At 38.7% G+C, this 27,417-nt stretch overlaps 1 protein-coding gene across 8 annotated transcripts in view; it reads left to right on the forward strand.

The window, feature by feature from the left end:
* IL15 (interleukin 15) overlaps positions 1-27,417 on the forward strand; it is a 77,322-nt gene that overhangs the window by 44,700 nt on the left and 5,205 nt on the right. For 7 of the 8 annotated variants that reach the window (XM_073892288.1, XM_025874239.2, XM_073892289.1 and 4 more), the window contains 4 exons: positions 18,538-18,636; positions 19,719-19,816; positions 21,169-21,253; positions 26,591-26,635. In XM_073892288.1, the coding sequence (XP_073748389.1) occupies positions 18,625-18,636; positions 19,719-19,816; positions 21,169-21,253; positions 26,591-26,635 (240 nt within the window). In that variant the 5' untranslated portion in view covers positions 18,538-18,624. The remainder of the gene's footprint in view (positions 1-18,537; positions 18,637-19,718; positions 19,817-21,168; positions 21,254-26,590; positions 26,636-27,417) is intronic. The other variant, XM_025874241.2, reaches the window with a different exon arrangement.

Below are 27,417 nucleotides of genomic sequence, written 5' to 3' on the forward strand. Positions count from 1 at the left end.
GCAAAATTTGGGGCAGGGGTCTCCTGAGAAGGTGGACACTGCTGATCGGAGGCCCTGAGGGTCATGTTAGCAGATGCTACTTACTAACTTCTGGTGCCGGCTCCATCTGGTCCTTTGGAGGTCTGTTTCGTCTCAAGAGACTTGGAATCTGAAAAATATCTTTGTCTGTCAGAGATTTCATTAGTGCTGATTAACTCCTTGTCCTACGGGTTACTTTAGATGATGAGTAAGCATTCCTATCCCTTGAGCCTAAGCCTTTGTGTTCCTTGGTTGGTCTGGCCATGCCTTGAGGGGGTGATATAACCTCTAGTTGTTCATTCTTTCATCTGAACAGACAAGATGGATGCCAGCTCCCTAGGTAGAGTCCTACAGGGGGGCTATACCCCAATCATACTGTGAGTGGATTTGTAGAGAGACTGAATAACGACGAGCTTTAGTAGCTAGGTCAGAATACAGAAACAGTATGAATACTTGATAAAGCAAATTAAAAAAAAAATACACTTAAGGAAGCAACAGTAACAAAGAGGACCACGGTCCAGAAGAGAGCTCCTATTAGGCATATGCGCTGAGGAGCTGGAAAATTTCATATAGGATATGAACTAATTATGACCCAACCTTGTACTTACCCAGCTAATAATTAACACGTGGGCTCAGCATTAAATCAATTACAAACTCTCACTCTTAAAAAATCAAGTCTTTCCTTTCCTGTAAAAAGGATGACTGTTGATTACCAGGAATCACAAACTTATTTATTAAAGTAGAAGGACTATTTATCAGATTAGGGCAATAGTTTTTTTTAATAGATGAATAACTGGTCTGAGTGTTTATACAAGCAGATGTTAAAAAATGATATGTGACTCTTTTCTCTTCAATTTTGCATTTAATTACTAATTTCTGTCAAGGACAACTGTTGGTAACATCACTGTCTAAGAATCTAGAAAATCAAATCAGATTCCTCAGCTTCACTTTCTAGGTCACGTGTAATCCTACTCCAGCCTGACTATTCAAATGTATTTTGATGGTGAAAAACTTTCCTCTACCTTTGAAGATTCTTGTGGCTGGTCTAAGAATTAAATTGACATGAGACAGATTAACAGGAGAAAATCAAATTGAATTATGTATGTAGGGGGCTCCATAAGAATATGAGGCCCACAGGCAGTCAGGCAGTTGAGGCTTAGATGCCATCCAGAGCTAAGGAGAAGTGGGTAGGGGTCTGGGACTTCAAAGGGAGGGAAGACAATTCACAGGAAGATGAAAAAGAGTAAATATTTTTTTGGGGGGGTGAATTACTGAACAGGCAGGGGGTACCATTTATTTATTTATTTATTTTCTTCAAATTTTTGTTTAGATTCTAGTTAATGTACAGTGTAATAATGGTTTCAGGAGTAGAATTTAGTGATTCATCACTTACATATAATACCCAGTGCTCAATCATAACAAGTGCCCTTTTGGTAAACAAACATTGGCTGGGCCATGCAGAAGCACTGATTTTATTAAGTTCCTCCCTGTCTACCCCCCCTAGTTCATATTATACTGTTGTTATCCATGCTGATATCTTCCTTTCCAGGGCAGGTACTCTCAATTCTTTTAGGCAGTTAGGGGTAAGGCCAAAGGTTTTCCCCGAACCTTCTGTTTCTTAGAAATAATCAACTTAAAATAATCCAGTGCCAAAGAGACACATTTTGGGGTGACAAATTTTGCTTCCCTACGATTTCCTCTGATCCCCTTTAATACTTTCTGTTCAGTGGAAGCTCTTGGGTTTTCTCCTAATCAGATGGTATTATTTGTGCGGGGTCTATCTTAGCTGGAATATCCTCCTTCCTATTCAAATTTTATTCACTCTTTGTTTTAAGTTTCTTTTTAAATTCCAGTTAGTTAACATACAGTGTAATATTAGTTTCACATGTACAGTATAGTCATTCAACACTCCCATACAACACCCTGTGCTCATCACAACTCACTCAATACCAACCGCAATGGCCACCCCATCCAAAAGCCTTCTCCACTAGCAGTAACATTTAGTCATTTCTTATTATTCATTTATTCATGTACTCACAATCACCCTACAGATATTTATTGAGTATTGTCTATGTTACAGGTGCTGTCCTGTCTGTGAATTTTTATTGCACATATAGTCCTATCCAAGTGGTTATACTGAGTTTGTACTTGAATGTTTATTTTACCTCCACTGTAAAACTGAGCCCACAATGTTAATGATTGTGTCTTCTTCTTTTTTTTTTTTTTGATTTTATTTTTTTATGTGAGAGAGTGAGAAAGAGATAGCATGAGCTGGGGGCAGGGAGGGACAGAAGGAGAGGGAGAAGGAAATTTCCCGCCGAGCAGGGAGCCTGACATGGGGCTCGATCCCAGGACCCTGGGATCATGATCTGAGCCAAAGGCAGCCACCTAACTGACTGAGCCATCCAGGCACATGCCCCTCCCCCCCATTTTTTGTTTTTAAGAGCAATCATGAAACAGTGTAAGACATGAGCAGGCAGAGAGTGATGAGGCTGGTTCTGTGTCTTTAGTTGGCTACAGCTTGGTTCTTGGATAACTCAAATCAGTAGACATTTACTAAGCTTCTATCATATTTATTGCAATATTAAGCACTATAGGAGATACACAGATAAATGTACTTTATGCATGTATTATGGGCATGTATAAGAAAAAAGTCATTTCATGAAGCCAACAATCTAGAAGAAAGATCTTTAACCTGGGATCCTGAGACCTCTAGAGGACTGAATGTTTAATATTAAGATGATTTTATGTAAATTTTTGGATATGTGCTTATGTGCATTTTTCTGAGGAAAGAGTCCATAGCTTTTAGATATTAAAGGTGTCATTGGTCATTAAAAAAAAGAGCTAAAAAGCTCATGACCTCACTATATATAAAACAAGTACCCAACCAAAGAACAAGAGCCACCGAACAAAGCCTATGCAGAGTTTATAAAAAGGTAAAATGGTCTGTGACTGTGGTCATTTAGGGAAAGACTTCCTGAAAGAGATGACTCTTGAAACATATGCCACATATCTTTTTGGCCTCAGCTTCCTCATTACAAAAGAGGGTAGATTCTAGGATCTCTGTTATTCTTTCCAGATACGAAATTTTTTTCTCAATGTGATCACCAAATACCTCTCAAAATGCCAGTCACTTCATAGGTACTCAGAAAATATCTGTTAATTGGTCTTGAAATGAAACTTTAAAAATGTGTTATCCTAAATATATCTACCATCTTGAGTTGAAATCTTAAAATATTGTAACATTAGCTCCCCAATGTTCCATGAATAAAAGGAAGACTTATGTTTATACACCATTGCTCACACTCTTTCACTTGGCAGGTGAGAATGTTTAATTCATTATTTCTCCTTTATTTATTTGTGGCACTTTTTAATACTTTGATTTTATTATGCTTTCTGTTGCAACATTTTGGGTCTCCTTATTAGTCTGTATGGTTTGTGGGGGATAGGAGCTTTATAATCTGCCTGATATTATCCAGCACCTAGCACATTCCCTTAATCAAAAAAGGGACTTAGTAAGTATTGAATGATAATTGAAAGGCTGCATATCAAAGTGCATCAAAAGAATCTATAAATTGCTTATTTCAGTATAGCATAGAGTTGAAAGAACATGAGCTCAGGAGTGAGACGCGTTCAAATCTTGACACTGTCTTGTCGTCCGTGAGTCACTTTTGGCAAGTTCCTTTAAGTCTTTGTCCTCAACTTTCTCATCTAATGAAAGCATCTACCTCATACATTTACCTGATTAAATCAATTGAGTGCTTGGAAGAAGTGTCTAGCACATTATAAATAAGAGCGAATCCAGGTTTGTAGGGCCTCAAGCATTTACAGTGTCCGGGCCCTCTTTAATAAAAAGAGTACTAAATTATGAACACAAAATTAGTCCACTAGTACATTTTGGGGGTATTTATTTAGAATGGGAAGAGCAATCACAAATTACAGATATTAAAAGAACTGAAAAATACCACAAACATCACAAAATGTTATCATTATCAGTAAAAAACTTCCTAACTCACCTTTATATACTTTATTTCCTACAAATCTTTGTGTAGACTCAGATGTCCTCTTTTAGATGATGATGATTTTAAATATTTTTTATAGAGCAAATAGAAAATTTATTTTTTTTCCATAGCAAAGTCAGTTGGAATTTGTTTGTTATTATTGATGGTTTAGGAAGTATTCATTTACCTTGATAACACATTACTGGAAATACTGCATTTCTGATTACACCACAGCTTCCTGCTCAGGCAGTCCTCCTTGTTTGGAGGGAAGCCTCGGAGAAATCCAGCTTTTGGGTTTCACTTGACCTGATCTCAGACAGGCCAGTGCCTCCACAGCTTGGCCAGGTCCTTACTGCTTCTTCTTGACTCCCTGTGCCTACCCTGTGGGCAGGTCTTGCTGTGAGAGATGCGGGGAGGGAAGGTAAAGTGGCTGAGAACCTGGGACATGGTGGCCCTGATGCATTGTATTCACATCTTTAGAGTCACAGATGAGGTCCAGATTCTTCATGAGGTCTGCTGGGGTTAAATTGTCATTGGAGTCTAAATAGATTGAAGGAAGTGTTGGCAACCTGCCTGCAGTTAGTACCTGTTTGCAAACCCAGTATGACCTCTAGAAGGTAGAAGGTGACCAAAGGTTGGAGCCACCCATTCTTGATGCCCCCGTTGACAGGGCTAAGACTGTTGCTTCGTCACCATTGGCAATGCAAGACAGAGGTGTTGGAGCACCCCTGACTTTATGGCAAATCTGCCTCTCCTTCTAAGTGCTCAGTAACTTAGCACTTAACCATTATTCTTTTACTCTTTCATTGCCAAATAATTTTTCAGTAAATCCCTAGGAATTTTGTAGTGAATATCTTTTTCGATCTTACATAATTTTTTTAATTTTCAGAAATAATTCTCTTTCTCTATTTTATCCCATATAGGGTAGGATTTCAGATGATCTATACTTTTACTAAAAATAGGAGTTATGTTCTGTGCTCATCTCCATTTTCCTGACTTGAAATGGGTTGTGCTAGAGAAGATTTATGTTTACTACTTCATGATCATGGTAAGATCAAATGATACTGAGATAAAAATACTGCACTTCCTTCATAAATGTCACTTGTAATGGATGCCATGCTGTGGCCATATTCTCCTTAAGGGATGAAGAGTTGGTTACCACAGCTGCCGGGAGTGCCGCTTACTAGAGTCTCAGAGGACAGTCATCTCTGGGAGAAACTCTCCTTATCCAAGGTCACACCCATGCTCCAGAGGCAGCCTGCATCCTGTGTTTTGGGAGGAGGGGAGTGTTTAAGGGCTTTTCCCAACTTGGTACAGCTCCCAAGAGCCATCCCAGCTTTCGAGTTCCTCAAAGCCTAGTTGGTGGTGGCACAGTGGCCTTACTTCTCCCTCTGCCCAAGTGAGCTTTCTTACCCCTCCCTCACAGATACTGATCCTAAAGACATTTCTCAGTATACCTCCTGCCCATAAATCTGTCAGAGTCTCCTTCCCAGAGAACCTGCAGTGAAACACCATCAATTTTTTAAGAAGCACAGTCTTTTTAATAACAGCTTTTCCGAGGATGAGGTTAGAGATCATTTATAAGACGTGAACCCTATTTCAGAGACGTTCACATTGAAAAAATGTGCTTCTTACATTCAAGGAGATGCGCCATCAGAGTGCATGAGAGTGCTGTAATTGCTTGCTGTGTGATCATGTTAGCTGTGACCAATAACCTGAAGCAATTAGAATCCTTTCACTGAAGCCATTATCTGAAGAAAGGTTAAAGACGGCTGTTCTCTCTTTTCTCACTGCAGTTTTCTCTTTACATGCTCTCTGAGCTTGATGTCCTCTGAACTCATGGTTTAAGCCAGTGCATTCTATCTCTAGCCCTGCCATCTCTTAAGCTTTAATTTGCATATTCATCTGTCTGCCTGAACATTTTCTTTGGTATCCCAACCAGCCTTCCAAACAGCGTTTGCAACACGGAGTGAATCATCTTCCTCTCCGACGAGCCCTGCCTGTGTCCAATCTCAATTAGTGACCTAACGACCCTGACATCAAAGCATACAACCCGTTCGGCGTCCTAGACTCTTCCTCTTCCCTCACGCAGCATTCCCAGACGGCCAACAAGCCCTGCCCGTTTTGTTGGGCAGTATTACTACAGATAACTATGATAATATTGTGGCTACTTTTCAATTCCTATTACTTCTTCCTCAGGTTAGTTCCTTATGTTGACAACTGTAATAATAATTTACCTATTTTCCTACCTTCAGTCTTGCTTCCTTCACATACACCCTCTGCACAGTGGTCAAGATGATCTATAGCCAGTGCAGATTTAATCATGCCATGGCACTCATGAACACAGTGAACAGCACATTCTCCTGTCAGGCAGGGCTCCCCATGACTTAGCCCATTCATTCTAACTCGTGCTAGGAAAATTGCAGTGTTGGAGTTGCCCTGCATGCTTCCTATTGTTTCATGCCTCTCTGCCTTTGCCCACTATTTCCCCTCTGCCTGGGAAGTTCTTTTCTGCTTCCCTGGATTGGCTAATTTTATTCATCCTCTCAGGTAATCTATTTTTGTTGTATCCTCGAGGATGTTTTCTCTCAACATAAAAGGCTGGACCCCCAAACTGTTTTAGCATTTATAATATAATAATGAAGTATGTGTGGATTTCTATAATTTCCTGAAGAAACAGGGGCTATGGTTATTCCCCTTTGTAGCCCCTAGTGCCTCGCACACAGGGGATACCTAGTAAATGCTGTACAGAACTGAACAGTGAAGACCAATAGACCTCTGGTTCCCTTTGCCTTCACTGATTCATTGTTTATTTGGTATATTATCAGTATTCCCATAATTCTTTCTGGGACATCTGTGCTGAAATCCAGCTCTCCTCCACACATCTTAATAAAATTGAATATCTAATAATCATGAAACTTAATCTTTTCAAAATTGAGCTCCTGACTTTTTTTCTCAGACCTGTTCCTTTCAGAGCCTCCTTTGTTTTAAACAATGGCAACCCTGCTCTTCCCCTTTCAGGCCAAAGCCTTCAGAGTCATCCTTGACACTTCTCTTTATTTTGTACCTAACATCAGTTCACCGGGATATACACCTCTCTCCATCGTTGTTACGAGTACCCTGGATTATCGTAGCAACCCCCCAGCTTGTCTCCCTGTGCCCACGCAGAGTCTTCCTCAATACTGCAGCCACTGTGTGGCTTTTGAAGTCTAAGACAATCTGCATCTTCCCTGTGCTCAACATGCTTCAAACAAGTTTTGCAGTTAAACCCAAGTCCTTACCTGATGGCATACTTGCCCGCCACTGTCCCTTACTTAACCCTGTCCCCTTACCTCCTGGAAATCTGTCTGAATGAGCCTCCTTGCTCTTCCTGGCACATTTCTCCCACGGCGTCTTTATATTTCTTTCTCTCTTTTTTTTTTTTTTTTTTTTTTTGGTCTTTGTGTTTCTTATTGCCTCTGCCAGGAAAACTATTTCCTCAGATACTGTTTGCTGACCCAAGGTCTCTACTTTAAATATAATGTCACCTTTTTAGTGAGGTCTTTCTTGCCATCCTGTGTAAAATTTCACACATGCTGTATCTACTGTTCCCCACGGTAACTGAGGATACAGTCAGTGATACTTTAGAATTACTCATTTTCACCTTTTTTTTTTTCAGTGCTGTGTCCTTAGAAGAGTTACTGACACATAGTAGGGGCTCAGAAAATATTTGATAAATGTGTACATGAATGAAGGAACGAAGACTAAACTCAGATGTGTTCCTTCTCAGCATGTGTGATGTTGGGCAAATTACTTAACTTCTGAGTTTTACTTTCTTTATTTGTAATTTGAGGCTGATGCCTGCCATGTTTTCTCAAAGGTTCTTGAAGAGTTGTCAAGGTAATATTAATAGATGGTGTTATGAATCGTTCCGATCTCATGCAAGGTCTAAAGTGCTTTCCGTGTAAAATTTCACTTAATCTTCACAATGATCATAGGAGGTGTGTTCTGTGCTCATCTCCATTTTCCAGACTTAGCACAAAAATGATTAAGGTATATATATATATATATATATATATATATATATATATCTTAAGATAGAGAGCAGGATTTGAACCCACGTAGTTGTGACTGTGTATCAGTGTTCACAAGAGATTGCCATATAATTTTTCTTTTTTGGGATATCATTACACGGTACTGACATCAGATTTTGGTGCCCCCATTTTTTTTAAATAAAGTATAATTTTCATATTGACTTTCTCTTTTATACCAGCTTTTTTTAAAAGTACCATTTTACTGCGAGCAGATTTTAGAATTTTTCTCCTTTTATTATTTTAATTCAAAATTGTTAATATTATTGTAATTCAGTATGATTCACCTCATTAATCCAACGTTATTGATTTGTAATCACATAACATGGCCGGTATGATTTCAGATTTTTATAATTTTTGAGAATTTATTTTAGGTTTGGCACATAGACATTTTAGATCTAGGTCATAGACAACTTTTGTGATTGTTCTATGTGCTGTTCTGTAGGGCAGAATGGTTTCATCTATCTGCATCTATTTAATCTAATATACATATATATCACATAAAACATTATTCATTGTGTTTTTAAAATTTACCGTAGGCAGTGGTATGCTGGAGAGCTCTAATTGGCTTGTGGAAGTCTTTCAGGCATTTAGTGAGCCAGTCGTTAAACCATCGGCGGCTTGAAATGTGAAACCTATTCATGACGATTAATTGCAAAAAATCAACATAAAAGTTTACTACAGAAAAAAATGAAATATAACATTATCATTATAATTTCAAAACCACAAAAAGGAAAATAAGGCAAAGAAAACTTGAGCAATCCAACAGAAGGCAGTGGAGGCAGAAAAGGAAAAAATTCAGTAAAGGAGGCACAGTTAAAAATACAAAATAAAGTGGCAGTAGTAAATCTAAACATACAAGCAAGTCCCTCCACACATGCAAAGATGTGATAAAAACTCTATCTGCTTACTAAAAGAACAGACACTTAGATTGAGTTTAAAAAGGAGAAAGGCAGAAAGACAGACAAATTTTAGAATATGCTATTTATAACCAATGTAACAAAAATAAAATGGTACAAAAAGTGTCAAAATGAAAGAACAGAAAATGATATGCTAAGCAAATATGAGTATAGTAATGATAATTCCAGGAAAATTATATTTCAGGTGACAACTACTAAGCAATACAAAGGAGAATGCACATGGGTAAAAGTTACAATCTACAGAAAGATAAAATAATCATAAAACTTCATGCACCTAACAATTTAGTTATAAATTGTATAAAGGAAAAACTAATAGAAAAACATAGTTAAAACACAGAAAAACACAATTAAAGATTTTAAAACATTTCTGAGAAATTTAAGTACAAAAATGAGTAAGTCTATAGTCCGTAGTAAGCAAGGAAGTTGGTTCTTAAAATAAGAAAAAAAGGCAGTGATATGTATCATTTGCCAATTTCGGTTGTGTAAATTCCCATGCTGTATGCCTAAACTGAGTGTATTCTATTAAGGCTGAAATTATACCTCAATAAAGCTGATTTTAAAAGTGTGGAGAATGTCAGAGAGTAAGAAATTATTAGCAAGATGTAGAGATGGTCCATTGGAGGTTGTGTCTCACGAAGTTATATTTTTTCCAGCAGTACTTTGTAGCTTGTAATTTGAACTTAGCAAAATCAAAGTAGCAGAAAGATGAAATGCGGAGGGAACTTAGGGTGCCAGTTAGGGTAGTTTTATAGTGACTAACTGCTACACCTGTTGGATGGGGAAACAAGTGCAGCTAGGAGATTGATGGTTGTGAGAAGAGGAACAATGTAATTGCACATAAATGAAAAACCAAATCCAACAAACATAGAATATGCGCTTATTGTATTAAGCTAGTATGCGTTTATGTGTTGGAGGTACAGCGTTTCTAATCACAAGGATCTCACATTTTTGCAAAATAAATGAATGAATGAAGCAGGTAAAAGACCTTGTACTTTAGAAGAACAGTGCCTTTATTTAAACCCAAATATAAATGTTACTTGTTTTATGCTTCATATTATTATATCCCACATCTTTTTCATTTTTATTTTCCCCAAATGCATTTTCACATTTTCACTATTATTTCACATTCTGTGGATCTTACACTTTCGAAAGTCTGGTATGAAAGAATATTTTTTGCCCTCTTTCTTAAATACTAATATCTTTCTAGGTTCAAATTCATTTTCCCTTAAACTTTGAAGATTAGTTCTGTTGCCTTCTAAGTACCACATGATCGGATTCATTCTGATTCTTGTTTTTAAGTAACTTGGTTGTACTCCATAAATACTATTAGCATGGTGTTCTTTATCCCGGAATTAGAGAATTTAGGTTAAAAAATACCACGTTTTTCATCAGTACTTTTTATGCCCCCTCAAGGTGAACGCTGGTGTCTTTTTCCAACTCTATAGCATTGTTAAAAATCATTTTGTAATTATTTCCTCCTCTCCATTCTCTTTGCTCTTTCTGGAGTTCCATTTCAATCCTATGTTGGAATTTCCAGCACTGTCTCGTATTTCCAACTTTTTGTCCTTTTGTGCTCTGGTTTGGGAGAATTTCTTCACCTTTCCCAAGTGTTCTGAATGTAGTGCTTTTGGCAACTGGGCTAGAGGAACAGATCTCGTTAACTATTTCTAGACACTAGGCTAAATATTAGAGCTGTGCTATTCGAGGCAAGCTGTCCATTGTACCTGCCCTAGAGAATTATACTAGCTAGCATTTTTCAAAAACACTTAGACAACACATTTTTCAAGACCCTTTGCACCAAATGATTAAAAAAAGCACATGAACATATTGCTACATGGAACTATGATCAGAGTATATGTACCCTCCAGCTACATGTATGCATCATTGTCTTTCTTAGATGATGAACTACCTGAAGTGTTTCTCTATTCATTTTTTATAATATCGTCTACTTAATTAATGCTTTTTGAGCGGTCATCATAAGTATCCAAATTTTATTATTGCCTTGGTTTTTGGTAGTATAGACATTTTTTAAAAAGATTTATTTATTTGAGAGAGAGAAAGAGAAGACACTCACTCACATGCACACGAGTGGGGGAGAAGCAGAGGGAGAGGGAGAATCTTAAGCAGGCTCCAGGCCCAGCACGGAGCCCGATGTGGGGCTTGATCTAATGACCCTGAGCCAAATCATGACCTGAGCCAAAATCCAGAGTTGGATGCTTAACCCACTGAGCCACCCAGGAACTCCCTTGGTAGCAAGACATTTAAATGGTTATGACTTGCTTTAGAAGCATTTCAATATAATCAAGCAATTTGTCTTAACTATTCCCCAAAACTAAATACTGCTTTTATTTAAAAAACATATATATATTAAAAATATGTACTTTTTAAACCTTATGTGAAATAGTATTTTTAAAAGAAGAAACATCTTAATCATTTATTTTTGTTGTTTTGATAAATTGGGAGATTAATAGGCCTTGTTAACAAGTTGTGTGGCCTTATGAGAGAATTGAATACCAACTTTAGATCTTATATGAATTAATTTTTAAAAGTCAAAGTAGTACCCATGATAACATAGTCCATATTGGGGTTTTTTTTTTTTTTAGCTTTAATATTGAACACAGATTGTGTTTAATGCAATTTTGTATTTGAAAATTTCATAATATTAGTGTCAATTGAAAACAGCTTAAAAGCGATTACTGAAAAAAATGCTGCTACCCTTAATTAACAGGACAATTTGAGACATTTAAACATATCACTTTCTCAACTCTTTTCCAGTTGGGACTGATTAAGAGATTCCCCAGGAGTCAGAGGTCTGTGAACTATAGCCTGTGGGTCAAATTCACCAAATGTCTGTTCCGCATGCATTCATTCACGCATTGTCTATGGCTGTTTCCCACTCTCGTATGAGGGTTGAGGAGTTGTGACTGGGAACACAAGACAGAGGCTGACATTCTTCCCCCCTGGCCCTGTAGAGACTATGTTTGCCAGTCCCTGCTTCGTACACCCACGATTCTTTTGTCCAGTCGTACCCACCTCGGCTTGCACACTGTTAGCCAATGACACACTTTCCTCAGTACACACTGCACTTGTTTGCATATGTCCTTGCTTGGGCTCTTTCCTCCACCTTGAATGTTGTCTCTCTCTCTTCACTTACATCTAACATCTATTTATGCTTTATGAGATGATTCCAGGAACACTTCCTCCATGAAGTTTTGTAATAAAAACAGAAAATTAGGTTTCCTGGACGTATCTCCAATATGCTCCCTTACATAGACTCGAAAGTCCCTTGCCTCTCTTTTGCTCGTGCTTGTTGACATACACGACCCCGATTGAATACAGCTCTCCACCTATGCCAGGCCTGCCTCCTCCTCACAGTTTAACGTGGCTGGAGAAGACACCCACGTGCCGACTAATCTTCCTTTCTGACCGTTCACGACCACGGACTTCCAATGGGCATGGGTCCCATGCTGTACTTACATTTGCCGTTCTCCTGCTTACCTCAATGACTATTTCATACATCTTCCTCTGTCCTCAACCCTTAATGTTCCCTCCTGCCCTCACTCTCTGCCGATGACTTTTTGTCCCAATTCACTGAAAAAACGGAAGTAACAGTCGAGCACATATACCACGACAACTCTCTACCACCCAGACATTGCACCTACCCTGACCCATAGCCTTCCTTCCATGACAAAGGATGACCCAGCCACCCGCCCACCTGTGCATGAAATCCCATTCTCCTCCTCACTTGCCTATTCAAGAACATCACTCTGGTTTCTCCCTTTAACATCCTCAAGGTTTCCCTCGGCGTACAGACATGCTGTTATTTTCCCCCCACCTTCTATTACCTTTTACCACCTTCTTTCTCCCTTTTGGAGCAGTATTCTGCAAAATGTTGCCTGCACGAACATTTTATAAATCCTTTCCTCCCACTTTCTCCTCAACCCATTTCGGGCAGGCTTCTGTCTCCATCACTCCCTTGAAAACGCTCTTGTCAGAGTCCCCTAGAACCCCATGTTGCTAAGCCCCCTTCGGGGCTCAATCTATGTCGTCTTTGACCTGTCAGCACCTTTGATGTGATCATCATTTCTTTTCCTGGATATAATTTTCATTGATGTCTAGAACATCACACTCTCTTCATTTTTCCTCTTTTCTCTGGTCTTCCCTTTGAGTTTCTCTTTGCTGGTCCTTTTTTTGTCTTTCTGACTAGTTAATATTGAAATGCCTTGGCTCAGGTTTGGTCTTTTTCTCTACCTTTCCTTGGTGATCTCAACCAGTGTCATGAATCCGATGTGGATTTCAGGCTCAAAGCACTTTCCTGAACTCAAGATTCTTACGTCTGACTGCCTATTTGACATTTTCATGTGGATATGTACTTGATGTCCCAAACTCCACACGTCCAAAATAAAAACTCCTTATCTGACCCCTGCCTTCAAAGTATCAGCTCCGCCCACAGCCTATCTCGGTTCAGTTGGTGGCCGCTCCATTTCTCATGTGCTCAGGGCCAAAGACTTGGGAGTATTTTTTTCTCAGATGCCCCACATCCGGTCTGTCAGGAAATCCTGTTGGTTCCATCAAAACAATGTTTCCAGACTCCAACCACGTGTCCCAGTCTCCACTGCCATCCCCCACGTGGCAGCCACCTGCACCCCTGCTTCCAGCCTTGCCCTCCTGGCCCCGCCCTGCCCAACCTGTCCTTAACACAGGAGCTAAGACAGATTCTTTTTTTTTCTTTAAATTTTTTTATTGTTATGTTAATCACCATACATTACATCATTAGTTTTTGATGTAGTGTTCCATGATTCATTGTTTGTGCATAACACCCAGTGCTCCACGCAGAACGTGCCCTCTTTAATACCCATCACCAGGCTAACCCATCCCCCCAGCCCCCTCCCCTCTAGAACCCTCAGTTTGTTTTTCAGAGTCCATCGTCTCTCATGGTTCGTCTCCCCCTCCGATTCCCCCCCTTCATTCTTCCCCTCCTGCTATCTTCTTCTTCTTTTTTTTTTCTTAACATATATTGCATTATATGTTTCAGAGGTACAGATCTGTGATTCAACAGTCTTGCACAATTTACAGCACTCACCATAGCACATACCCTCCCCAATGTCTAATCACCCAGCCACCCCCTCCCTCCCACCCCACCCCCACTCCAGCAACCCTCGGTTTGTTTCCTGAGATTAAGAATTCCTCATATCAGTGAGGTCATATGATACATGTCTTTCTCTGGTTGACTTATTTCACTCAGCATAACGCCCTCCAGTTTCATCCAAGTGGCAAGATCTCATTCCTTTTGATGGCTGCATAATATTCCCTAGTATATATATACCACATCTTCTTTATCCATTCATCTGTTGATGGACATCTTGGCTCTTTCCACAGTTTGGCTATTGTGGACATTGCTGCTATAAACATTGGGGTGCACGTAACCCCTTTGGATCCCAACATTTGTATCTTCGGGGTAAATACCCAGTAGTGCAATTGCTGGATCATATGGTAGCTCTATTTTCAACTTTTTGAGGAACCTCCATACTGTTTTCCGGAGAGCCAAGACAGATTCGTAACAAGGTCCTTCATATGGTATCAGCTGTCTGCTGTGACAAAGTGCTGCAGTGATTTCACGCTGTAGATGTGTGCAGTGACCTCAAGGGCCCATTCTGACCCATGCCTCCCTGTCTACCTTCCTGCTCTCATCTCCAATTACTTTCTCTTGCTCGCTCCATCCGCCTCTTTTCCGAACCTCACACTCATTGGCATGCTTGCCGCCTTGGTGCCTTTGCTCTAGCTCTTCCCTCTGCTTCAGGTGCTCTTTACTCAGGTATCCTTGGAGCGCATCCCCTTGCTGCCTGTCCATCTTTGATCTGATTTTGTTCTCACTGAACTCGACCCTGACAACCTACTTCAAATCGCAACCACGTCCTTCATGCCCTATTCTGTTTCCTTTTTCCTACATCACTTATCTCTCCCTAATGAAACATATAATTAACTAGTTTACGTATAAGTGGTCTGTCTTTCCCTCTAAAATCAAGGTGGTTTGTCCTCTGCATTCATCGATGTATCCCAAGGTCAGAGAGAAATACCTAGCACATAATAAGTACTCAGTAAATATTTGCTACATGAGTACAGGGCAGCAATGCTGTCTTCCATTCTTTTTTTTTTTTTTTTGAAGATTTTTTAAATTTGAGACAGAGAGAGAAAGAGAGCACAAGCCGGGGGCAGGGAGCAGAGGGAGAGGGAGAAGCAGACTCCTCGTGGAGCAAGGAGTCCAACGCAGGACTCGATCCCAGGACCCTGAGATCAGGACTTGAGCTGGGATCATGACCTGAGCCGAAGGCAGATGCTTAACCAACTGAGCCACCCAGGCGCCCCCTGTCTTCCATTCTTTATAGTCACATAAGCATGCGGCGTTGGTCTGCCCTCATTTTTCGTTTTTTTGTATGTGAACAGATGAATGTGTTTACCAAATTAACCGAGACTTAAAACCCTTCTTCTCTGCTAAACCTTTTAAAGTTGACTTCAAACGTGTGACTGGGTGAGTAAATAATTAGGCAGAATAAAACAAGACAAAACAGCAGTGTGTTTAGATTATATTTCCTCGCCGGGAAGGACTACAATATTGGTATGGAATGTAAGATGTGTACAATTATTTTCACAAGTCACTCCAGAATTACAGCTCTGGGAGCTGCCCAGCTGTGTTGATTTGTCAGCTCTTCCCGATGTCTTACCCCTGGGCGGTGACATCCTGCTAGTGTAGCGGTGTTGCCATAAGGTCAACAACCATCCTGCAGTGACACCCAATCTCAAGATGGCAAAAAAATAAAAAAAATTAAAAAATCCCTGCTTAAACTTTGTGAGCCACTTGAGCACAAGGCTGGGATTCAGTCCTTTTTTGATCCTGGGTCCAGGCCCCCAGATGACTGAAGGGCAAACCAAAAATGCTGATTGTGAGCGCATTTCATGATCACACGCAATTAGTATGCCAGGATTAAATACTGTTTTCCTGGGGCGCCTGGGTGGCTCAGTTGGTTAAGCGACTGCCTTCGGCTCAGGTCATGATCCTGGAGTCCCGGGATCGAGTCCCACGTCGGACTCCCTGCTCAGCGGGGAGTCTGCTTCTCCCTCTGACCCTCTTCCCTCTCATGCTGTCTCTCGTTCTCTCTCTCTCAAATAAATAAATAAATAAATCTTTAAAAAATAAATAAATAAATAAATAAATAAATACTGTTTTCCTGGTTCTCCAAAAATATGACATAAAAGGAAGTGGGTAATTTATTTCATCCCTAGATTTGTCTTCTCAGAAAGTAATTAACCTGGTTTCAGCCACTTCTAACAGGTATTTTGTGAAAATCAAATGAGATAATGGTTGTGAAAGAGCTTGAGTTCTGTTGCACACGAGGAATTTGAAAGACCTGTTTATAAAGTGTCAGTAGAGCAGTGGATTTTTCTTATTCACCCGGGGTGGGTCGGTTACTTCCTATAGGAAGGGGCTACACATCTGTTTCTGGCTTCCCTCCTCCCTCTGCCCACCTTGGATTGTGAGGTCAATTTTCATGGCCATACGTATGACATTTACCTGAAGCAAGTCACTTAACCTCTCAGAACCTCAATTTCTTTGCCGTAAAGTAAAAGTAATATCTTTCACAGGAAGAGATTGTCAGGATTGAATGGGATCATGTGTAGGAAATACTTTGGTAAACCTGAAAGCACCAGGTAAACAATACTTATCATAATGTTACCATCATTAATACTAATTAATTATAGTAATTGTTAACTTTGAGCCCTGGCTAAAGAGAAAAGAATATTTTACCTTCTCAGGTTTCTTTGACCCATGCTGAGTTTTGACCCACACACGTGCATGCGCACGCACACACATATATTTCTGGTAAAGTTACTGGTCCACGGAACTAGGAAGTGGCAGGTTGAATGCTTCCAAAGCTGCTATAAAAACTGGATTCTTGGGCACCTGGGTGGCTCAGTCGTCAAGTGTCTGCCTTCGGCTCAGATCATGGTCCCCGGGTCCTGGGATCGAGCCCTGCATCGGGCTCCCTGCTCAGCGGGGAGCCTGCTTTTCCCCTGGCCCTCCCCCTGCTTGTGTTCCCTCTCTCGCTGTCTCTCTCTCTCTGTCAAATAAATAAATAAAATCTTTAAAAAACAAAACAAAACTGGATTCTTCACTGTTAACCCAGGAGACCGCATCAGTTCTTTTGTTGGTGGCAAAGCTGTAAAAGTTCCCTTTGCCGCTACACTGGCCTCCACGATCATTATTTTGCTTGAAGCTTTGGAGGCGGGTTCCTGCTGCGTTCCACCATGCTTGGCAGGCGCATTCGGGGTACAGGCTTTGTTTTTCTTGATGGGTGCCCACCAGGGGTGGTTGGGCAGGGCGGTGGACGTCCACTGCACCCCAGGTGAGAACCGAACACCCTGCATATGTGGAGACTCGCTGTGAAATCCTCGCTGCTTACTCAGGTAGCTTCATAAGGGCCTTATTTAACACCTCCAGCACCCTTGGTATTGCTCAGGCTCTGGTCAGTAAATATTTTCATTTGAACAATGGGGAGTTTGGGATACAACTCAAAAGGATGGAGGGACTCTAAGAGGCTTTGAAGCCCTGAGATAATATGGACAAAAAGGATGATTCTAAGATGAGAACAATGAAGAGCGTATGCTGGAATTAAAAGCGTGCATCTGAGTCAGATCGTATGTAACAGGAGGATTCGATTTCATATGTAATTGTTGAAAAAAAGGCATTCCTGTTGAATGTACTCTCATAGTATCTTGTTTAATGCTTAAATGCTAGTTTTTTCTTTTAAAGATTTATACGTCATATATACTAAAGCAATCATCTGGATAATAAAATAATTTAAATAACTGAGTTTACAGAACTTAATTGCAGTGATAATTTATGTCAAGACCATAGCAGATTTTGAGTTTTGTGGGGAGGGCAGTAAATACGTAACTATTTTAAAAAGGATGGCACAAATAACTTTACATTTTATGTATCTTGGTTTTAATTTTTGCTTTAATAAAATGGAGTTGAAATTGGGAGTGTGTGTTCTTCACATTCTTCATCGCCTTGAGTTAGAAAAAAATAGAATTTGTTACTTATGAAATTCTCAAATACTGTTTTAATTAACAGTGATTTATTTCAAAACACATATGTTCATGTCTGTAGAAGTAGCTACTTCGGTTGTAAATGAACTGTCAGTAGTTTATATGAAGCCAGGTATTTGGTTGCTTCTGCTGTTTACCAACACAGAATTTTGGAATTTGCCAATTTGGGCTTAGTCATCAGACAGACCTGGTCTCAAATCCTGGCTGTCTTGGACCTGCTGTGGGGCCTGGGCAGCTTACCCAAATGCTGCTAACCCTACCCCATAGGATTGTTGTGAGGATGTAATGTGATAGATATATTAAGTGACTAATAGAGAGCCCATGAAAAAGTAAGTGCTCAATGAATATTACTTTCCTCCCTTTCTTCTTGTCCACTTGTGTTTTTAATGGATCATTGCCTTACCCTGGATTGTATTGTAGGAAGTATTCTGGATGGATGGCTGCTGGAAACCCATTGCCATAGCCAGCTCTTCTTCAGTACTTAAGGATTTACCCTGGCATTGAGTAATGAGAATTTCGGTAAGAAAAATTAGAGATAGTACATGGACTTTTCATAAAAGGTCACTTGAATCTCAGATACTTCATAGTAAGTTCTCTGACTCTTCTCCAAAGACCTTGAGATGCCACAGATCTCTGGTCACATATGGATTATTCTTATTTTGAAAGTAAATAGAAATAGGTCTTTTAACTCTACTCACATCAGGTGCTCTTCATGTCATTGTAAATGTATTATTTCACTTACCTTATTTTGTTCTTTGAATTTTTCATCTAATCAATGAATGGTCTAGTCTTTGATGACAGTGTCTGGATATTGTTCATCTCTTTAGTGTAGACTAAACGAAGCACAGATTCTTAGTGTTTAGGGTACTTTCCCAAACTGTAAAGGTTTTGACAGTGTGAGAGAGGCAGGCAAAAGTATCAAAACTGAGAAACTCTAAGATAAGTATGTTCCTAAATCACCAAGAGAAATTATTATATATTGCTTGTTAAGATGGCATAGAGTTCTTTAGTTGGGGCTATTTTTATCCATTCTTTTCCTCCAAATGATACCAATATATAATTAATTTTCATTTGAAATTAATTCACGTGAAATTAATACATAACTAGTACACCTGTATTAGTAACTCATGTTATTAACCTGTGCTGTATAAAATATGTTGAACTATTATTGTCAGCCACACCCAAATAAAAAAAATGAACATGCCATGGGGAATTAAGAGCAATCCAACAAACATATGCTGAACTATTAAAAAGGAAAAAAAAAGATGAGAGGGAGGATAAAGATAATAGAAACAAAGTAAGCGATGATATTAGTATATATGTAAATTAGTAAATATATGAACTTTCTTAAAATTATTGTCACTGAAATGCACCCGGAGAAATACATAGTAAAGAATTTTGCTCATAGGAGACAGAGCTGGAGGTGTGAACAAAGCAAGAAGGATAAATTCTAGCTTCATTAAATCTAATAAAGAGCATTAATTCTGAAATTGTGATAAACTTAATTTTTGGAATCTAAAAATATGATAAAATATTATTTTAAGTATCATTTTTTAACTAAAAAAAGTTTTAACCACGTTGCCTGTGATGATATTTTTTAGAAACCACATTTGAGAAGTACTTCCATCCAGTGCTACTTGTGTTTACTTTTGAACAGTCATTTTCTAACTGAGGCTGGCATTCATGTCTTCATTTTGGGGTAAGTTTATCTTTCAGCATAAATATCATCATGTTAATGGCCTTGATCATTGTTCTTCAGTATCTTTTCTTTTAAACTGCTTTATGTTCAGTTTGCTTAAATCCTTAGGAACTAAGTATTTGGGGTAAGATAGAGGGCAGATTACAGAGATTCTGAGGGGGTTTGGTAAACACCCATATGAGCATTTCTACATTTGGGTAATATTCCAAATGAGTGTTATATCCTTCCAGTAAATTAGACCTCTTGGTATTTAACTAAACTTGGAAGTCCATTCCTTATTAATAGCTTACATGATTTTCACAGCAGTAAAATACAGATATTTAGGGCTTGTCCATGTTACTTTTTTATCTATCCCTGACACTGACATCGCCCATCCTCTGAGCCCTACCCTACTTCAGTTTGAAATGTTTCTTTCTTTACTTAGGCCTTTCGTTTTTCCTCCTAATAGACATTCATATATTTCCATGCTTATTAACTTTTTTCTTCTCTCTTAGATGTAGCTAATTCACTGCACACAGTTGGCCCAAAGCACCCAGCCTGTAGTTATGTAATATGACCCTCAGCTCAGTTTTCCTTACTAATGCCTTCATGGTGTGGGGAACCAGAGATGTGTGCAGGTGCATCTTCCTCACAGGGAAGATTAGTGTTGGATCTCTTGCTTCTGTACAATATCCATCAGGGAGCAACTGTTTTTCCTCAAGCTTGAAGAATCATTCCACAGTCACTTGGTCAGTGTATGAGTCTTTTGTCCTGATGTTAAATTTCAGTTTTACCAAAATGAGTAAGCGTATGATCGTTCAGACTAGATTGGTCTCAAGTTGGTAATATTTCTGAAGAAAGCTACTGCAGAACTAGTCACAGTGCGAGCAGTGTGCAAAGGGGCATGTTTAATCCATGGTAAAGACTATGTACTATCAAAATCTGTACATGAAAACAATTATTGCTTATTTTAAGAAATTTACCTGTTTATTGGACTTAGAAGTCGGATGGAAACTCTACTTAAAGAAAACTCAGAATTCATTCAAAAACATGTACTGAGCACTACCACACATCAGGTGCTGTGTTTATTCCATTGTGATAAATTACACCAGGTTATTTATAAGTTATCCTTCCAAATTAGGTTTTTCTCTAATCCCGGTAGGTCAGTCCTTAAGTTAGCCTCAAGTGTCAAGGGGTTGTACTGTATGTTTGCTGTTTATATTCATCTGTTGAATGCACAAAGGCAAGGATAACACTTATCTTTTCACGGATCAAAATAAAAAAGATCTCGATTGCTCTTTTGCCTATAATACTCATCAAGCCAGTATTATTATGCTCATTCAAAATGTTTTGCTCTTTGGTTTTGCTTTCAGTTGTATCAGTGCAGGTCTTCCTAAAACAGAGGCAACCTGGCAGTTTGTAATAAGTGATTTGGAAAAAATTGACAATATTATTCAAGTGAGTACTCATTTTTCTATAAACTATCTGGTATGATTGCTATGGAGTATGCCTCTCCCTATGTTCTGCTGTCAGTCTTAATGAAATCTCACTTGAAACAATATTTTTGTAGAAATTCATGAGCCTGGCGAAGTCTTAAATGAAATCTTTTACTTAGAATTTTCAGATCCTAATTATCTTTAAAACTCAATTTATAAGTGGCCTGGTATGAAGGGCTCTCTGTCACCACAGTCCGGAGACTCCCGTCTCCAGCAAAGAAACTGGGCAGCTTGGCCGCTCTTGTAGGGAGCATGGCCTGACCCAAAGAGGAGCTCTCTGTCCTGTGGCTAAGGAACCCCCTCTCTCACCTGGAGACACCAGCCGGCCTGGCAGAACCTGCAAGGAGAAAGAGAGCAGGAGCGCTGGGGAATTGCCTTCCACCACAGGGGGTGACACAGCAGGGACGAGTGGGAGTCCCAGGGGCCCCAGGGGAACCAAGCATTTCAAATTAGCACCACAAAGATTCTGAAAGCTACACTGTCATTAGAACTGCAGCTTACAAAGGGAAGTCTGAACCTAAACCTAAATAGGGTGGCTGTGTGCTGGTATAGAATATTTAAATGGAACCCGGGTCTCGTAACATAAAGTTAAAATACCAGAATACAGCTGAAACTCACTTGTTATGCCAAGAAGCAAGAACGTCACAACTTGACTGAGAAACAACTCTGAAATAGACTTTGAAACAGAGATGGCTTGGATGTTGGAATTATTTGACAAGGATTTTAAAGCAGCCATCATACAAATGTGCCAACAAGCAATTACAGATACCCTTGAAACAACTGGATAAAACAAAGTCTCAGCAAAGAGATACAATATGTAAAAGGAACCAAGTGGAAATGACAGAACTGAAAAATACAGTAACTGAAATATAAAACAAACTGGAGAGATTCACGAACAAAATGAATATGACAGAGGAAAGACGGTGAACTTGAAGATAGAATAATAGAAAACACACTGAAAAAAAAGCCTCAGGGATCTTTGGTATAATAAAAGATCCAGCATTCTTTTTTTTTTTTTTTTAATTTATTAGAAAGAGAGAGGGAGGGCGAGCGGTAGGAGGAGCAGAAGTAGAGGGACAAGCAGACTCTGTGTTGAGGATGGAGCCCGTCGTGGGGCTTGATCTCATGACCTTGAGATCAGGACCTGAGCTGAAATCAAGAGTCTGGCGATTGACTGACTGAGCCACCCAGGCACCCAAGATCCAGCATTCTTAGCATTAGCATCCCAGAAGGAGAGGGGAAAGAGAATACAAGTAAAAGACAGAGATTGGCCAAATTGATAACAAAACACAAACCAATATTTTGCTGTCTACAAGGAATTCACTTCAAGCATAATGATATAAGTAGGTTGAAATTGAAAAGAGAAAAGAATATACCATATTGTAATGGGTTGTTGAATAGTGCCCCCCCCAAAAAAATTCATGTCTACTCAGAACCTCCAAATGTGGCCTTCTTTGGAAATAGGGTCTTTGCAAATACAGTTAGTTAAGGTGAGGTCCTACTGGGGTGGGTTGGACCCTAACTCCACGACTAGCTGTCCTTCTAAGAAGAGGACAGACCACAGAGAGAGTGACAGGGAAGAAGGCCATGTGAAATTGGAGGCAGCTACAAGGCAAAGGAAACTAAAATAATGCAGCTAGAAGCCACAGAAGACCCAGGATTGCCCGAGTCACTAGAGAGTTGGGAGAGGTAAAGAAGGATTGTCCTAGAGCCTTCAGAGGGATCATGGCCCTACTGACATCTTGATTTTGGACCTCTAGCTTCCCGAGTTGTAAGAGAATACTTTGTTGTTGTTTCAAGCCCTCGTTTGGATATTTTGTTACTGTAGCTCTAGGAGGCTGATACACATACAGACAATTTTAAAAATCAGAAGTAGCTCTCTTAGTATCAGATAAAGTAGACTTTACAGCAGGTAAAATTACTAGAATCAAGAGATCCATTACAAAACAGTGAGAGATTAACCCACCAGGAAAAGGTGATCTTAAATGTGTACACGCCAAACAGCAGAGCCTCAAAGTACAAGATGCAAAAACTAATCAAACTGAAAGGAAAAGGAGGCAAATTCACAATTATAGTTGAGGACTTCATCACCTCCTAAGGAACAAACTCAATGACGAGAGGAAATCAGAAAGGATATAGAAGAACTGGACATCACAGTCAGCCAACAATATCTAATTCACATAGATGAAACATTTCACTCACCGACAAAGAATTAATATTTTTTTTTCAGGCCCCATTCACCAAGACTAACCATAACATGGGCCATAAAACAAACTAACAAATTTATCAGAATTGAAATCATGCAGCGTGTGTTCTTTGAGCACAGTGGAGTCATGTAGAAGTCAATTATATAAATACAGCTGGAAAGCCTTCAAACACTTGGAAACTAAATAATATACTTCTAAATTTTCCGTGGGTTAAAGGTTAAATCTCAAAGGATATAAAAAAGTACATAGACCTGACTGAAAATGAAAGTACAACACATCAAGATTTGTGGGATTCAGGCAAAGCATTACTGAGAGGGAGATTTATAAAACTAAGTTATTATATTAGCAAAGAGGAAAGATCTCAGATCAACAATCTAAGTTCCCACCTCAAAAAACTGGAAAGAGAAGAGCAAAATAAACCTAACACAAGCAGAAGGAAGGAGAAAGTAAAGATAAGAGCACAAATTAATGAAATTGAAATCAGAAAAATAATAGAGAAACTTAATGAAACATAACACTCATTATTTGGGGGGAAAATCAACAAAATTGATAAACCTTCAGAAAAACTGATAAAGATTAAGAAAGAGATGACATAAACCATTAACATCAGAACTGAAATGAGAGACTATCGCTACAGAATCTGCAGACATTAAAAGGATAATAAGGAAAACTGTAAACAACTTTATTCTCTAAATTTGACAACTTGGAGGAAATGGACCAATTTCTCAAAAACCACAAACTACCAAAATGTAACAGAGATGAAATAAACAATCCCAAATGACTATAACCATTAAAGACACTGAATTCACCATAAATAAGCTCCCCAGAAAGAATCCCCAGGCCCACCTGGTTTCACTGGAGCATTCTACCAAACACTTAAAGAAAAATTAACACTGATTTTACAATCTCTTCCAAAAATAGAAGAAGGAAAACTTTCTAACTCACTTAGGCAAGTATTACCCTGATGCTAAAACCAGGCAAAGATGATACCAAAGGAGAAAGCAACAGATACCTCTAATAAACTTAGATGCAGAAATTCTCAATAAAATATTAGCAAATAAAATCCACCAGTGTATTAAAAGAATTATATATCATGACCAATGGGATTTATTCCAGGTATGCAAGACCTGCCTACTATTGGGAAACCGTGTCTGTAACCCACCTTATTAACAGGCTAAAGTAGATTATCATATGACTGGATCAGTTGATGGAGAAACAGCATTTTAAGAATATACCTATTCCTAGTAAAATTTCTCCACAGACAAGGAAAGAGAGGTAACTTTATCAACTTGATACAGAGCATGTACAAAAAACCTAGAGCTAACATCGTACTTAATGAGGAAAGACTGAATGTTTTCCCCTAAGATTAGAAACAAGACAAATATGTCATCTCTCACCACTCTTATTCAACACAGTATTGGAATTTGCAATTCTTCTTGCAAGGCAAGAAAAAGAATGAAAGTATGCAGATTAGAAAGGAAGAAATTATGAATCACCCCAAGTCTTTTTCTGGGAGAAAGTGCCAATAAATGGCTGTACATTATTTAGAGAATGCGAGTTAAAACCACAGTGACATCACCATGCACTTATAAGAATATTTAAATTGAAAAAATAGTAATAATGCTGAATGCTGGCAAGGATGTGGAGAAACTAGATCACACATATTTTTGATGAGAATATAAGATTTTACAGCTACTCTAAAATAGTTTGGCTGTTTTTTATAAAATAAAACATGCATTCGCCATATGATCCAACAGTTGCTCTCCTGAACATTTATATCAGAGAAATGAAAGCTCAGGTCCATACAAGAACAGGCACATGAATTTTCATAGACCTTCATTTGCAATAGCTAAGAACTGAAAACAACCCAAATTCCCTTCAGTGGATGAATAAACTGTGGTACATTATATCATGGAACAATACTGAGCAAATATAAAGAAAGAATTACTGATACTCACAACAGGTTGGATGGATCTCCAGAGTATTCTTATGCTGGGTGAAAAAAAAACCAATCTGAATAGGCTAACTGTGGTACATCCACACAATAGAATATTATCCAGCAATAAAAACAAATAGAGCTTCTAGACATGAAAAGACATGGAGAAACCTTAAAAGCATATCCACTAAGTGAAAGAAGCCAATCTAAAAAGGCTACGTACTGTGGTGCCAACTATATGACATTCTGGAAAAAGTAAAAATATGAATACAGCAAAAACATCAGTGGGAAATTTCCAGAGGTCAGGGGAAAGGGAGAGCTGAACAGATGGAGCACAGGTAGTCTTTATGGTAAAGAAACTATTTTGTGTGATACTAAAATGGTGGGTACATGTCACTATATACTTGTTAAAACTCAGAATGTACAACACCAAGACTGAACCCCAAGGCAAACTATGGACTTTGTTACAAATGTATCAATACTGACTCATCAATTGTAATACATGTACCAGGCTAATGCAAGATAATAATAATAGGAGAAACTGGGGCGGGACAGGGGGGATATATGGGAACTTTCTGTACTTTCTGCTCATGTTCTGTAAACATACAACTGCTCAAAACATAGTGTATTCAAAAGACCAATCTCAAACGATTATATACCATATGAGTCCACTTATATAACATTCTTGAAATGATACAGGAATGGAGAGGAGAGAAGTGGTTGCCAGGGATTAGAAAGGTGGGGGGTGAAATGTATGTTAAGAAAGGTGGTTTGGGCTATAGAATAGTAGGATTTTAATGATGTAACTATGTAACTGTGGAGGTGGTTACATGAATTTACACATCTGGTAAAATTGAGAACTGCACATATCCATTAGTGCACATCCAACTGGTGAAATCTGAACAAGGTGGGTGGATTCTATCAATGTCAGTTTCCTGGTTGTCATATTGTACTGTGGTTATGCACGATATAATCGCTGGGAGAATGGCGAAGGAGGCACAGGATCTCTATTTGTTCTTACAATTGCATATGAATCTGAAATTATCTCAAAATAAAAAAATTTAAAAAGCTTAATTTAATGTTTTCAGTAGGTTGTTCTCACTATATCTAAAGCAGGGCATAGTTTTTCATATTATCTAATTTTGTTTCCTTTCAGTCTATACATATTGATACCACTTTATATACTGAAAGTGATGCTCATGTGAGTATAGTTTATTTTTTTGAAAATTGCTATATTTTCCAGTTTCAAAAGTTGAAGAAGTATATCCTCATAAATTTACTGAAGGATGTATAGTTTTTAAATCTAACTTTCCATGTATTCTGACAACATATGATCAATGAATTTTCTAAGTAATTGTTGAGGTTGTGGGACTTGGGGACAGAGAGCTACAAAGATGCTATTTTCATAATGGTACCAAATCAAAATCTAAAACAGCCTTTTCCATCAATGTCAAACAAAATATATTATATATTTTGTGATGCAATTAGATCATGATGCAATTAAATGCAAAAATCAGGTTAACTGATTCAATTTAAAACTATCCACTATATCTGTTGTTTCCAGTGCTATAGTGTATTACCACCCTTAATCAAATTTTCTACAAATTGCTTAAATGCATTCATGTTCTACATTTTGCATGAATCTCTACAATTGTCAGAACAGGATTCTGGCTGGTTACCCTCTATGTGAGAAAAGAAATAAACAGAACTCATAAAACTTATCCGAATTCAAAAATGATCTTGAACTTGTCTCATTAATACCCTGACATTGCTGAAGGTGTGTATGATTTTAGCCATGTTCCTGGTCCTTCTCTCTGGATTGGCTACTAAAAACCAAGAAACAAATCTCTGACTTCTTCACCTCATGGTAAACAAACTCTGTGTTGTATGCATGGAGAACTGTGAGTCCGCTCTCAGTTAGGGCCTCTCTGAAATAGATTTTGCTCCTATGAGGACATTCTTAGCTTTGGGAGGAAGCCTTCA

This window comes from Callorhinus ursinus, unplaced genomic scaffold, assembly GCF_003265705.2.
Source record: "Callorhinus ursinus isolate GAN/ISIS: 27379988/994484 unplaced genomic scaffold, GSC_fseal_2.0 scaffold4, whole genome shotgun sequence".
Taxonomy (NCBI): Eukaryota; Metazoa; Chordata; class Mammalia; order Carnivora; family Otariidae; genus Callorhinus; species Callorhinus ursinus.